The sequence below is a fragment of the Balaenoptera physalus genome (genome assembly GCF_965194825.1).
Source record: "Balaenoptera physalus genome assembly, chromosome: 16".
NCBI lineage: Eukaryota > Metazoa > Chordata > Mammalia > Artiodactyla > Balaenopteridae > Balaenoptera > Balaenoptera physalus.
This window is the reverse complement of record NC_138898.1, coordinates 72,134,752-72,148,891: the sequence shown is the minus strand read 5'-3', so window position 1 is coordinate 72,148,891 and position 14,140 is coordinate 72,134,752. Positions and strand designations below refer to the sequence as shown.

The following is a 14,140-nucleotide window of genomic DNA, read 5'->3' as shown; positions in this document are numbered from 1 at the left end:
TATACTAAAAAAGTTATTTATAATTGTGTAGGGGTGGCCAAAATGGGTGAATGTGATCAAAAGGTACAAACTTCGAGTTAAAAATAGGTAAGTCCGGGCTTCCCTGGTGGCGCAGTGGTTGAGAGTCTGCCTGCTAATGCAGGGGACACGGGTTCGAGCCCTGGTCTGGGAAGCTCCCATATGCCGCGGAGCAACTGAGCCCGTGAGCCACCATTACTGAGCCTGTGCGTCTGGAGCCTGTGCTCCGCAACAGGAGAGGCCGCGATAGTGAGAGGCCCGCGCACCGCGATGAAGAGTGGCCCTCACTTGCCACAACTAGAGAAAGCCCTCGCACAGAAACAAAGACCCAACACAGCCATAAATTAAAAAAAAAAAAAAAAAAAAGTTAAGTCCTGGGGATGCAATATACGGCATGGTGATTCTAGTTAACAATACTGCACTGTATATTTGAAGGTTGCTAAGAGAGTAGATTTTAGAAGTTCTCATAAGAAAAAGAAATTTTGTAATGATGGGTAATGTTGGATACTAACAAGACATATCGTGGTGATCATTTTGCAAGACACACAAATATCAAATCATGTACACCTGAAACTAACACAACATTATATGTTAATTATATCTCAGTTTTTAAAAATTATTTGTTGTTTGTCTGAAATTCTGATTTAACTGGGCTTCCTGTATCTTTACTAGCTAAATCTGGCAGCCCAACCCTGAGGTACTTTGACAGACAACAGAGGCAGGATGTTCCAGGCTGAGGGAACAGAACAGGCAAAAAGATACGCAGTGGGAAAGAAGGAATCAGAGGTGGTCCCTCAAGCATCGCCTGGAGGGAGAATGATTCGATTCTTGGGCATTACCCCAGACCTACTGAATCAGAAACTGTGTGGGTGGGTCCCTGCATTCTGTGTTTTAACAAGCCCTCCAGGTGATTCTGACAAATGTTAGTTTGAGAGCCACTGATCACATGTCAAAATGTTAAAAGAGTGCAGATGCTTAAAATAAATAACATAAGCCAGGTATAAGAAATATTCAGGAGGTGATGGATGGTTCTTGGTAGGGTACAGTCTCCAGTCATCTCCAGGCATTTGTTGCAACAAGGAAACCCAGCTCCAGTGTTGCCAGATGTTTAGAACTTTCGAGAGATGAACACATGTTAAAGATTTCACTTAAAACCTGGTGAGATGTTACAACCAGTTCAAAGGCGAATCCAAAGAACAGACACATTTATAGATCAGGAATATAGAAATGAATGTGCAAAATGGAGGCAAAGCTGTTTTTTCCACGGGGAGAGGGTTGTGTCTTCCTGGGACAGAATCATTTGCATGTCTATAGACAAGAATAATTTTCCATTGCTTTCAGTTATTTACAGTTTACAGAGAAGTAAAATAATTCCCAAGGAACCAAGATCAGATAACACAGAAGGGCATGCTGTAAACAATGCTTAGTTTTCATTGATTTCATACAAAACTTCCCCAACATGAATAATGTTACAGACTGAATGTGTCCCCTTAAAATTCAAATTCACACACTGAAGCGCTTATCTCCATGTGATGGTATTTGAGGTAGGGCTGTGGCAGGTAATTAGGTTTAGATGTGGTGCTGAGGGTGGGGCCCTCAGGATGGGATTAGTGCCCCGATAAGAGGAAGATATCAGAGCACGCGCTCTCTCCACCCTGTGAACACACAGCAAGAAAGCAGCCCTCTGCAAACCTGGAAGCAGGTTGTCACCAGGAACCCATCAGCAGCACCTTGATCTTGGACTTCCCAGCCTCCAGTGAGAAATAAATGTCTGTTGTTTAGGCCAACCAGTCTGTGGTATTTTTTATAGCAGCCCAAGTTTACTAAGACAGGTAACAACTGTAAAAGAACCTGGCACACAGAGGGGAGTTCCGTCAGGTAATTTCCAAATAGAAGGCAGCAATCTGTCAGATGGAGATGTGTGTGTCTGGACTTATTTTGGAGCTGAAATAGCACAGCAAATGTACTGCTAAACCTAGACTGTGTGTTTATTTGGGGTAGGGATGGGACCTAAAATCCTGTAGCTACCTCTTACTGCTTCCACTGTTCATCTGGCCATTCAACAAATATGTATTGGCACTGGTGTGCCAGGCACTACCCTAGGTATTGGGGACATAAAAGTGTACAAAATTCCTGCTTAAATTAGTGGCGTGAAGCAGGTAATGGAGTATAGAGGATTTGTGCTTCCAAGGAAAATTACACATTGTCTAGAGAGCACACCTTTCCAGTTCCTATCCTTTCTTTCACCGTCTCAGAGATGTCTTACACTCTTAGCTGTAGATAACTGAGAGCAACGCAAATAATCCTTGCCTATAAACATGCAAATTGGGGAATTCCCTGGCGGTCCAGTGGTTAGGACTCCGTGCTTCCCTGGTCGGGGAACTAAGATCCTGCAAGCCCCATGGCGTGGCCAAAATAATAATAATAATAAATAAAAATTAAAAAATGCAAATTAATTCTGAGCTAGTTTTGTGTCCACCTGCACATCTGTTCCAACATTTGTTTATTCTGTATAAACTTGCCCTTTTTCTGACTTATCTTTTGGACCGATTATGACATCCGCTTGGTTCTCTTGTTTAATTAGAGTTAAAATATTTAACACGCGTTCATTTTACAATGCATGAGAACCATGACTTTTTTTGCGGGGGGGGGAATTACCCTTTGATATAGTAAGTAAATATCTAGTACGCTCATGGTGTAATGTGTTACGGAGAAAATAAAGCAAAGTATGGAAGGAGGTGATGGTCCAGAAAGACAGTCCGGAATAAAAATGCTAGAAGAATTCGTTACCTGAGACTCAAATTTAACGGGGCGTCCTCTATTTCATCTGGCAGGCCTTGCGAGGTCGGCTTGACCAACTTTGACCTGGTTGCGGGTCTGGAAGACCAGTCCGCGAGCCCGACCCGCGCGTGGAGGAGCGCTGTCGGGGAGGCTGCACCCCCGGCCCGGGGCCTGCGCGGAGGCGGGGCCTGGTGTGTGGGCGTGGCACCACGGGCCCCGTCCCATCACGTGCCGACCCTCGCCTGCCGCGTCGGCAGCCCCGGAACACGCCAGACGCCGGCGGCTGAAGGGCAGGGGAGGCCGCGGCCTCGGCTGCGGGGCTGGGCCTATGGCGGCGACGGCGACGGCGGTGGCGGCGGGGGCCGGGGCCGCGGCTGGGACCGAGTTGGCCGAGGGGCCCCCGGGGCCGGCGGCGGCGCTGGAGCTGTGGCTCAGTGAGTAGCCAGGGCCGCCCCTCGGCGCGGGCCCAGCGCCCCACGTGAGGCCTGGCTTCCCGCCTCCCTGGGCCTTTCTTCTGAGGCCGGCGGCGGGACGGGTGGCCGCGGGGAGGTCGGCGCCCGGGGAGCGGGGCTGGGCCCGGCGCGGGTGGGAGGATCGCCACGGGGAGGCCCCGAGAGGAGTCCCAGGAATCCGCCAGGGCTGCGGACCCGAGGCTGGGCGCTCTGCTCCCCCTCCTCCTCCCAACCTCCCCCAGTCGCGGTGCATGAACACTGTTAACAACATAATGGCTAAGGTTTATTGAGCTTTGATTTTATGCCAAGCACTGTGCTGGAAAGCATTTCAGCCACTGTTAATCCTCGTTACGACCCCAAGAGACAGCTTCTGTTTTTAACCTCGTTTTACAGATGGGGACCTTTCGACTTCCTCAGTTGTGCCACATACCCACCCTGTGGGAAGGAGCTGTCTCTGGCTGCCGACTTTAATGTCAAAACAAGCCCTTTACACCTTTTGTGCATGTGGGTTGTGGCCGGGTTTCTTATGTGTATTGTCTCCTGGAAGACTCACGGCAGTCGTAAGGGTCGTTATTGTTCCTGCGTTACCGGTGGGGACCCGAAATTCCAGGAGAATAAAGCATATGCTCCTTGTATCGGGCTCTGCTGGGTGCTGGGAGTACTGAGATGCGTAACACAGGGTCCTTGCTCACAAAGACATTTTTAAGTGGGTGGTACAAGCCGACAGTAACAGCACTTTGTTACATTACCTGCAGATTGGGAGGGAGCCGGGTTTAAAGTGCGGTGGTGGGAGTTGGGTTTGTTTACCTGGGGATTGTCTCAGGGGACATAGCATTTGAGTGGACAGTGGAGGCGACAGCATTTCAGATGCAGGAAACTGCATGTGCAAAAGCTGGGGGAACAGGAGGGTGTGGAGCATTCTGGGAAGAAGGAGGTCATTTCTGCAGGAGTGCAAAGCCTAAAGAGTCTGCACTGCTAATTGGAGTGAGATCTTCAAGGGTCTTGTATGTTGCAGAAAGGAGTTCAGTTTATCCCTGATGCAGTAGGGGAGGGGATGTTGGCGTTTTCAGCCTGGGACTCTGATCCAGTACACTTGTTAAAAGCATCACTTGCAGCCGTGAGAAGAGACGAATTGGTTAGGGATGGGGGAGTTCAAGCAGAGAGAGTAGATGAAAAGCTCTTCTGGTAGTGGGGGGTGAAGTAGGACAAAGGTATTGGGATGGAGAGTAGAAATAATTAGCTAGTACCATCAGCAGGCTTGATGCATTAGAATAGAGGCAAGAGACCAGGAGGCATTTAGGATGGATCCCAGGTTTCAGGCCCAGGTATCTGGTTGGTTACAGATGTCTCACTTGTTGACTTGTGGAGTTTGAGGTGCTTGTGGCACAAAGAGAAGCTCTCTGGGCAGTTGGTTGGCTCCAGAGAGGGTAAAAGAGCTGGAGGTCAACTTGGGACCTTCAGTTCACTGGCAATGAGCTTGTCCAGGGAGGCTGTGCCCATTAGGAAGAGCAGAGGTTTGCAGATGGAGCATGGAGAATCTCAACATGGAAGAAGCAGGCGGGAAAAGCAGCCTGGAGACAGAAGGCGGAGCCTACAGGCTGGGCGTGGAGGGGGAAGCTTGGACGGTGGGGAGCTGCAGGTGGATGTAGTTGGTAGGTGGTTTTGCTGCTGAGAGATAGAGTAGGAGGAGGAAGGAGGAGGGGGAACTTCGAATTTGGCGACTGAAAGGTTACTGAGCTACCTTAGTGTTAAATGGTGGGGACAGAAGGTGGTTGACTAGGAGGCAGTGGAGTTGCAAAAGTCAAGTGGGCTGAGTTAGAGGCCAGCTAGCGGCCGACACAGGTGGGGGAGAAAAAGGGAACTGTGGCTGCTCAAGGAGGGGGTCCTGAAGCTCCCGCTGTTTTAGGCCAGCCAGTGTGGTCCCAAAGTTGTGAGATCTTCCAGTTGTTCGGGTAGGGCTAGAACCTGTACCAATAGCACACACCCACTCCCCAGTCTCGACAACCAAAAACGCCTCCAGACATTACCAGATGTGCCCTGGCAGAGAGGGGCAGGCTCACCTCTCCCCTCCCCACCTGAGATCCTCTGAGTTTGGGCTCTGGAGTGTGGAGTGGACTTCAGAAATGTATCTTGTAGTCTTCGTGGTTGTGCGATTTGCACCTCCCCGCCCCCGCCCCTCCGTAGGGCAGAGAAAGTGAACTGTGTAAACCAGACTTCTGGGGGCTGGGGCGCAGTGGAGGTGGTACGTGGGAGGACAAGGGGTAGAGGGGCTGGTGGTGGGGCAAGGACAGGAGTGTCGTTGAAGGAAAGCACCGTGAGTCTGGACTGGATGGAGACGGAGGTCACTCTAGGGGAGTCTGAGGACCCCCGAGCTCAGCTCACTGTCAGGTCTTACCTCAGCAGGCAAGGCAGCTGTGTCCCTAAGATCGGAATGTAATACCATGTCCGTCCCGGGGCTGTGAGGATGAGAGGAGTTAGTACGTGTGAAGCACTCAGGATAGTGCCTGGCACACAGTGTTAGCTATTATTATCATTAGTCTTCTTAGTTGGGAGTGGCAGAAAACTAACTCGTGTTGTGTTACCAAAAAAGAAGAGGAACATCAGACCTAGGAAGCTGTTTCAGCAGAAGTTCATGCTTTAAAAATACAAGTAGCAGGTGTGCTAGCTTTCTGTGCGCTGAGATGCCCAAGCTGCTGAGGGTCTAGGTCCAGGCAGCTGAAGAGTGTGGTTAGCAAGATGAACAAAGATGCGCAGATGAGAGCGTCCAATTAACCAAAAGTTGATAGAAACTGGAGAAAGAGAACGCCTCAAAGAGTTGCTGAGAGCTAAATTAATTGAATGTGGCTGGAAGGATCAGTTGAAGGCACACTGTAAAGAGGTAATTAAAGAAAAAGGACTAGAACACGTTAGTGTTGATGACTTGGTAGCTGAAGTCACACCAAAAGGCAGAGCCCTGGTACCTGACAGTGTAAAGAAGGAGCTCCTACGAAGAATAAGAACATTCCTTGCTCAGCATGCCGGCCTTTAAGATTGAATTAGATTGTGTTGTTTTGTGGTTTTATTTCTGAAAGTAAAATTTGCCATAAATTAGGAATCGATTTCCCAAAATAAAATCCTTTTTTGTATGATGGTATATACAGTTTTCAGTAATGATGTATACAATTGTATTGATATTTTTCCCCTGAATGTGTTATTTTAATGTCTCATGAATGAAAAAAAAACACAAAAACAAGTAGCAGCTTCTGGGCATTTTGCAGCTTTTCTTACCCCACTTAGTTTATTTTGGGCATTGTTCCACATGACTGCATTTAGAGCTGCCTCATTCTTGTTAATGAAACGCCTCGTGTGCCCCATTCCGTGGGGTGCTATACTCTGTTTAACCAGTTCCTTGTTAGTGGACACTTCGGGTTGCTGGGAGTCTTGTGCTATTAACAGCAGCCCTGGGGCCTCTTGGTCTCTAGCTCTGGTAGTGCTGCCAAGGAGTCAGTAGCTTAAGTAAAGCTAAGGCAGGCTGCTCAGTAAATCTCTCTCCTTCCACTCGGACCTACTCCCAGGTGAAAAGTCCTGTCTCCTAGCCTTGCTTTTATGCCTCCTTTGGGGATGGGAGTGGCTCTATTTATACTCTCCCAGCTTCTCAAGGGTTATCTTGGAGCCCAAGCATAGGTCATTCCTGTGGCGGGTCTTGCTTGGGCTTTCAGCGTGTGCTTAATTGAATGATTGCTGGATGTAGGGGTCGATGTGTACCCTGTATAGGATTCCCCCATGCAGTGAGCACTGCTACGGGGTTGAGTTCTAAGTGTTCTCAAGGTGAGCGCTCCCCACAGCCTCAGGGCTCCCCTTAGTAGCACAGGCTGCTCTAGCGCCAGGGTCATGACCCTGGTGGTTGGGTGGCAGCTGATGTGAGATGATTTGACTTTTGAATTAGTCACTGTTAGATGAACCATTTCAGGGAATTCCCTGATGGTCCCGGGGTTAGGACTCAGTGCTTTCACTGCCGTGGCCAGGGTTCGATCCCTGGTCAGGGAACTAAGATCCCACAAACCCACAGCATGGCCAAAAAAAAGATGAATCATTTCATTCACAGATGGAGGGCTCAGCTGTTTTCTTTCCTTCTTTTTTTTTTTTTTTAATTTTTCTTTCTTTTTAAAAAAATTTTTTTTGGGGTGGGGGCACCGTGCTGAACTGCATGGCATGCAGGATCTTAGTTCCCCGACCAGGGATCGAACCCACGCCCCCTGTGGTGGAAGTGCGGAGTCTTAACCACTGGACCTCCAGGGAAGTCCCCCTTAGCTGTTTTCTTAATACCGCTCACCCTGTAGCACAGCGGTCCCCAACCTTTTTGGCACCAGGGACTGGTTTCGTGGAAGAAAATTCTTCTACGGACGGGGGAGTAAAGAGGGGCTGGGGGTGGGCAGGTGCTTCAGGAGGTAATGCCAGTGATGGGGGAGCGGCAGATGAGGCTTCGCTCGCCAGCCCACCGCTCACCTCCTGCTGTGCGGCCCGGTTCCTTACAGGCTGAGGCCCAGTAAGGTCCACCCGGAGGTTGGGGACCCCTGCTGTAGCAGACTTGAAATGCATACAGACATTGCTTTTATTAAGCAAATATATGGCAGTAGTCCTATATTTGTCCTGCCCGAGTGCCAGCTAAATAAACCACCTTGGTGCCCAGGATAGCCATTCTTTTTAGTGATAAAGGCATTTGTGATGAGATAAATGCTTTTATTTTATTTTATTTTATTTTATTTATTTATTTATTTATTTTTGGCTGCATTGGGTCTTTGTGGCAGCACGTGGGCTTTCTCTAGTTGCGGTGAACAGGGGCTACTCTTTGTTGCGGTGAGCAGGCTTCTCATTGCGGTGGCTTCTCTTGTTGCAGAGTACGGGTTCTAGGGTGTGCGGGCTTCAGTAGTTGTGGCGCACGGGCTTAGTTTCTCCGCAGCATGTGGGATCTTCCTGGACCAGGGCTCGAACCTGTGTCTTCTGCATTGGCAGGCGGATTCTTAACCACTGCACCACCAGGGAAGCCCATGATAGCCATTCTTGATGGGGCGGTGATAGGTGAAGCAAAGTAGGGTTGTTTTTTTAAAAAAAAATTAATTAATTAATTAATTTTATTTGGTTGCACTGGGTCTTAGTTGCAGCTCGCTGGCTCCTTAGTTGTAGCACGCGGGATCTTCATTGTAGCATGCGAGAACTTTGTTGCAGCATGCGGACTTCTTAGCTGCAGCATGCATGTGGGATCTAGTTCCCTGACCAGGGATGGAACCTGGGCCCTCTGCATTGGGAGTGTGGAGCCTTAACCACTGTGCCACCAGGGAAGTCCCGGAGTAGAGTTTTTTTTGAGTTTCTACCTGACCAGGCCCTGTCTGGCTCCTAGCCACCCCTTGGGGCAAATTGGAGTCAAACAGACCCGGAGGGTTGCTCTGGGCTGATCAGACCGAGCTACTGGTCCTCTGGAGGTCATTTTCTCTAGAGCTGCTCAAAGCCACTGAAATAGCTTGGCAGGATGGAATTAGGTGTTCAGAGATCCAGTTATTCCAGAACTGGAATAGCCATCTCCTGGTGTCAGCAATATGTGCAGCCAGCTGGCCAGACTCTGCATAGTAAAAGATGAATCATTCATTCATTAGTAGATATCCACGCTGATGACTATTCTAGGTGTTGGAGATGGGAAGGTGAATGAGACAGACCTTCTTCCTGCCTTAGGGAGATAATAACTTAGTGGTAAGAAAGTCAAAGAAGCTAGTTCCCAAAAGAGGCCCTGCCTTTGCCAAGGAACTGAAGACTTAACCCTGAGAAACATTTGGGCCCTGGAATCAGGCAGACCTGGGATTGAATTTTTTTCATTTTCTAGCTTTGTGGCTGGGCAGGTTTCTTCAGTGGTGAGGTAGTAGTACCAACTTCAGTTGTTCTGAGGTTTACAGGAAAGGGATGCTTGGAAAACACTCAGCATCTTGTCTGACCCACAGCAAAAACAAAGTGGAGTGGGAGGGCAGCTATTACTATTATTGCTATTATTTGGGAGCTATGAAAAACCTTGAGGGAATCCTTATTATATAAGATATAGCAAATAAAATAACTTACACTTTATAGATCTTTTTGCTGCTTTGCCTTGGTTAAGGGTTTAGAACATTATTTAACCTTACAGAGGTTTTTTCCTTCCTTTCTTTGGAAAAACTGGTGACCTGGCAGTAGGGGAGGAGGGAGAGAGCTGGATTCTGCGTGGTGAATTGGGGTCCTGCTTGATCTTTGCCACTAGGGCGTAGAGTCAAGTGTTGAGGTCTGAATGCCTTTTAGGTGTCAAGCTTGACCTTGTAGTGAAGTGAAACTTAATGAAGCTTAAAGGGTAAAGAATTATCTTAGATGAGTCAGACCTCCTTAATCAGACTCTCTGGAAATCACTGCCTTAAGTTTATTTCATGAGTAATTATTTTGTGCCTATGGGTAAGGCATTGTACTAAGCACTATAGGAAACATATGGCTTCTGCCTTCATTTTTTTTTTTTTTTTGACATTTACTGAATATGTTGCTACCAACTTTTTTTAAGATATTTATTTATTTATTTAGGCTCTGCTGAGTCTTAGTTGCGGCATGCGGGATCTTCATTGTGGCATGTGGGATCTTTAGTTGCGGCATGCAGACTTCTTAGTTGTGGCACGCATGCGGGATCTAGTTCCCCGACCAGGGATCGAACCCGGGCCGCCTGCATTGGGAGCATGGAGTCTTACCCACTGGACCACCAGGGAAGTCCCTCTGCCTTCGTTTTGAATAAACTTTTGAAGTTTAAGTGTAATAAGTCATGTGTACATACTAAAGTAAAAGGCAGAGACTATTATAAGATAAGCTATCTTTTATTGATTACTTAATGTTTGCCGCTATACTGAGTACTTTAGACACTATCATTTAAAAATCTCATGGCTATCCCATGAGGAGGGTACTATTTTCCTTATTTTATAGTTGAGGAAACTGAGGCTCAGAGAGCCCAAGGACATGTAACTAATAAGGGATGGAGCTGGAGATCCCCATCCTGAAAGAGCACGTAAGATGTGGGCCTTCTGAGACGGAAGAGATGGCTTCTGTTTTGTGGGGGTGGGAGATATAGAAAGATTAAGAAAGTCTTTATGAAGTGGCATTTGAATTGGGACTCGAAAGGTGAACAGCATTTTGAGAGATGGAACATAGGGAAAGAGCTTTGAGGAGGAAAAAGGTGAGGGGCATATGGGAATTGATCATCTAATTCCTTTGCTCTCCTTTGTTGTCTTTTTTCACTTAGGATGGAGTTGGTGGGTGGGAAGATGTCCTCTGAACCTCATTGTTGAGCTGTGGGGCACGTGACTTCTGCATGACATCAATGTGACTGCTGTCTGGAAAAGTTAAACTCTGGTTGACTGTGTAGTCTTAAGTGATCAGAAGGGAGGAGAATTAGTAGGGGCTGGAGCAGTGGGAGGAGGCTTTTGGGAGGAGATGGAAATTCAGAGTGGCCTTGAAGAATGGATAGGATTTTGAGAGGTGAAAAGAGGACGTTCAGGCAAGAGGAATAGTGTCAGAGATATGACCATAAGAATTACTTATTTGCAGAGCTTGAAAGAGCTTCTCTGTCAGGACCAGTAAGATATTTCACTGGAGAGCCAGGTAGGCCAGGACAGGCTGGACAGTGGGGAGTAAGGGAAATGTTATGAAAGGGCAGGACGAAGACAGTCTCAGCAACTCCTTTGTGAGAATGTGGCCTGGTTCAGTCTGGGGGCGGGACATGTGGAATGGGCATGCTTGTTGGGTTGCTGGCTGGGGATTCTAGGCAGCAGCAGTGGGAGGAGAGGAAGAAGCTGCTACCATCAAGCACCAGGAAAGATACACACAACCCCTCATTCCAGGAAGTCAAGGATTGCCCCTCCCTTCAGTGGAGCAGGGTCTCAACATTAGGCCTTCTGATAATCCCTCTTTCTCCAGGTATCTCCTGCTCCTGGCTGTGCCCTGGTACTCTTCATGCTCCGTGTCCCGAGATTTCATCCAAATATGAACGTTCCAATGGGGGAGACCCTAGCGTGACTAGATCTGGGTTCCTTGGGCATGTGTATGGTAGCAGAGAGAAATAGCATTTTTAGGAGTGAAGGCAAGGAGGTCCTCTTGTCAGACTGGATAAGCCACTGACATGTGGAGAAGCTTCTTACATGGGATGGTCAGGAGATTTCAGTAAATGGAGGCTCAGATTTGGGCCTGTTACTTTGAGGATATGGTGGGAGCCGCTCAGGGCTTCATTGTATGTTCTAGTCTTCCTGTCACATGGCTAAGAAGCTTACAGGTTCTGGCCCATGCCCAGATGCTGGCCCAAGCCCGTCATTGCAGGGCCAAAGTGGGGGAGTCCTGACACGGGCATGAAGAAGGTGCACATAGGCCATCCCCTGCACTGGGAATGGAGCCCCTTTCAGGACAGTAGCTTGTTAACCAGTTTAGTGGTTCATTCAGTCAGCAAACGGTCACTGAGGCTGTATCATGGGCCAGACACTGTGCCTGCCGATGATGATCAGTCCAGGCCCCTGTCCCTTTCAGCTGTCTGCTCACTGGGTCTGATCCCCTAGAGGTGATGGCACAGTCCTTGGCTGTTGTCATATTTGGGGGGCTAGTGGTGTGGAGAGGTGTATGTTTCTCTTTATTATACTTTAATTTTACTTTTTATTTCCTTGACAGATAAAGCCACAGACCCAAGCATGTCAGAACAGGATTGGTCAGCTATCCAGAATTTCTGTGACCAAGTGAACACTGATCCCAATGGGTAAGGTGACTTCACACACATGCTTGACTTTGGGGGCACCTCAGACTGTGCATGCCTTTGTTTCTCAGGATTGTTTTACGTAGCATAGATTGTTGTTTCCTTTTTTTCTCCCTTTATGATCTACTGAGTACATTATTTTTCTAGAAATAGCAAATTCTTGTGGTTTTCTAAAAAACAAATAGTCAGTTTGTAACTGGCAGTTATTTAAAAAATTTTAAATAGTGTTATGAAACACTACTCCTGAGAACATCTCTGAATGTTAGGGATAGAATGTAGCTAGGGTACGTAGCAATGTGAAAGATCAGTGTGTTCTCCATAATTTAAATGCAGTCTTTCTTAAGAAAAAGCAGGGGAAAAAGGGGTAAGATTTTGTTGAATTTGGTTTCTAAAGTATCTGGATAGGAATTTAAGAAATGAGTGAGTCATCCGGATGTTTTATCTCCATGTTGCTGAATATTCATTTAGAAACGAGCAAGAAGTTTGATCACATTTTCTGCTCTAGTGTTAACTGAGCAGTTGTCATATGACAGACAAGGTCTGTGCTGCTCACGACCAAGTTACTCACAGGTCTGGAAGTTGTAGGGGTGGGTTGACTGGGGAGAGGTTGGTGTGCCCTGGAAGTGTAGCTATGAGGAGGGTGGGTGGGAGTCGGCCTCCTTCAGGGGCTCATGCCCGGCTGTGTGCAGTCACATCCCACCTCTGCTCTGGGACCCGAGCTCCTGGAGGAGAGGGGACTTTACCAGGTGTGCTCAGCCAGGCTGGTGTGTTCCTCTCCGCCCAGAGTCCAGGTGTCTTGTTTTCCCTTAGCTCAACCCATGCACCTTGGCTACTGGCCCACAAGATCCAGTCTCCACAAGAGAAAGAAGCTCTTTATGCCTTAACGGTGAGTTCGGCTTGCCCCTTAGCCTAAGCTCTCCTGTCCTGAGGCTAGCATTTCCGTGGGGAAGAGACTCTGAGAGGTTCACCTTCACTGGCCTTGAGAAAGCAGGCTGGAGGGAGTTCTGGGCTCAGATTGCCCCATCCTAGATCTGTTTCTGGAGAGTAGTATTGAGCCCGCTTTGCGAGAAGGAAAGGAAGGCTTTATTTCTTTTTGCCCTTTTTAGACCAGGGCTGGCAAGGTCAAATCCCACAGGGCCAGATTGGTAACATAAGTGAATGAGCTGCTGGGTGGGGACCAAAGAACTGGAGAGCCCATTCCCAGTCTAAAGAGGGCAGCTACAGTGCAGGACCCGCTGGCTGTTGCCAGGCGTGAGTTTGGGCCCAATGTTGCTAGAACTTCCTGTTTAAGAGAAACTGGAAATCTAGATTTTTAAATATATGAATTCTCTGAATTTTTCAATATTGGTGACTGATTTGAAATGTTAAGCAAGATTGTGGACCAAAGAAAACATTTACATGCCCCATTTGTCACTTGAGTGCCAGCAGGTAACCCGTAGTTTAACAGTTCTTGGGTATTCCATGTCCAATTTCTGCCTCTAAGGAGAAAGAAGGAAGTGATTCTCTGACTGGTTTCACCTGCCCAAAGGGTCTCCTTAAAAGGTGGGCTGACCTCAGGGTACCCCACTGAGCTGTTTCCTGGGCACAAACCTGTCAGTTACAACAAGAGCAAACAGGCGCTTTTTTTTCTTAATCTAAAAGTGTCACCCTTTCTCCCAAACTTTAGTGTCCTCAGTCTTGAGCCGTGATTTCAGCAAATACTTACCAGGTTTAAATGAGCCCTGGAGCCAATGGTTTCCCCTTCTCATGGGGGTCCTGTGTCTGCGCAGGTGCTGGAGGTGTGTGTGAACCACTGTGGGGAGAAGTTCCACAATGAGGTGGCCAAGTTCCGCTTCCTGAACGAGCTCATCAAAGTGTTGTCCCCAAAGGTGAGTACCCTGGGCTTGGCTTTGCTCGCTGTTCTGCATGCCCCCCAGCTTTCAAACTCCTGTCACCCTTCTTGGTCCAGAGGCAGACCTGCTCATGGGTAGAACCTGCCAGCCTGTCCCAGTTTTGTGAGAGCTGAGAGGTGAAAGCTTTCCTCTCCAAGGTGTAGGATGATGGTCATGGTCATCAGCTGATCCCCGCCCTTTGATTGTTAGCATTTTCAAATTCTCCCTTTAAAGATGGCCTTGTAGACAGG

At 48.0% G+C, this 14,140-nt stretch overlaps 1 protein-coding gene and 1 pseudogene across 3 annotated transcripts in view; both read left to right on the top strand.

Moving 5' to 3' along the window:
- The first annotated feature begins 3,047 nt into the window (after positions 1 to 3,047).
- GGA2 (golgi associated, gamma adaptin ear containing, ARF binding protein 2) overlaps positions 3,048 to 14,140 on the top strand; it is a 31,609-nt gene continuing 20,516 nt past the window's right edge. Inside the window, exons 1-4 of one of the 2 annotated variants that reach the window (XM_082431048.1) lie at positions 3,048 to 3,233; positions 11,937 to 12,021; positions 12,829 to 12,904; positions 13,788 to 13,886. In XM_082431048.1, coding sequence (XP_082287174.1) covers positions 3,128 to 3,233; positions 11,937 to 12,021; positions 12,829 to 12,904; positions 13,788 to 13,886 — 366 coding nt within the window. In that variant the 5' untranslated portion in view covers positions 3,048 to 3,127. The remainder of the gene's footprint in view (positions 3,234 to 11,936; positions 12,022 to 12,828; positions 12,905 to 13,787; positions 13,887 to 14,140) is intronic. The other variant, XM_082431047.1, reaches the window with a different exon arrangement.
- On the top strand, positions 5,973 to 6,384 carry LOC309645671 (transcription and mRNA export factor ENY2 pseudogene; annotated as a pseudogene). The gene has a single exon. The product of its transcript is annotated as a transcription and mRNA export factor ENY2 pseudogene (transcript).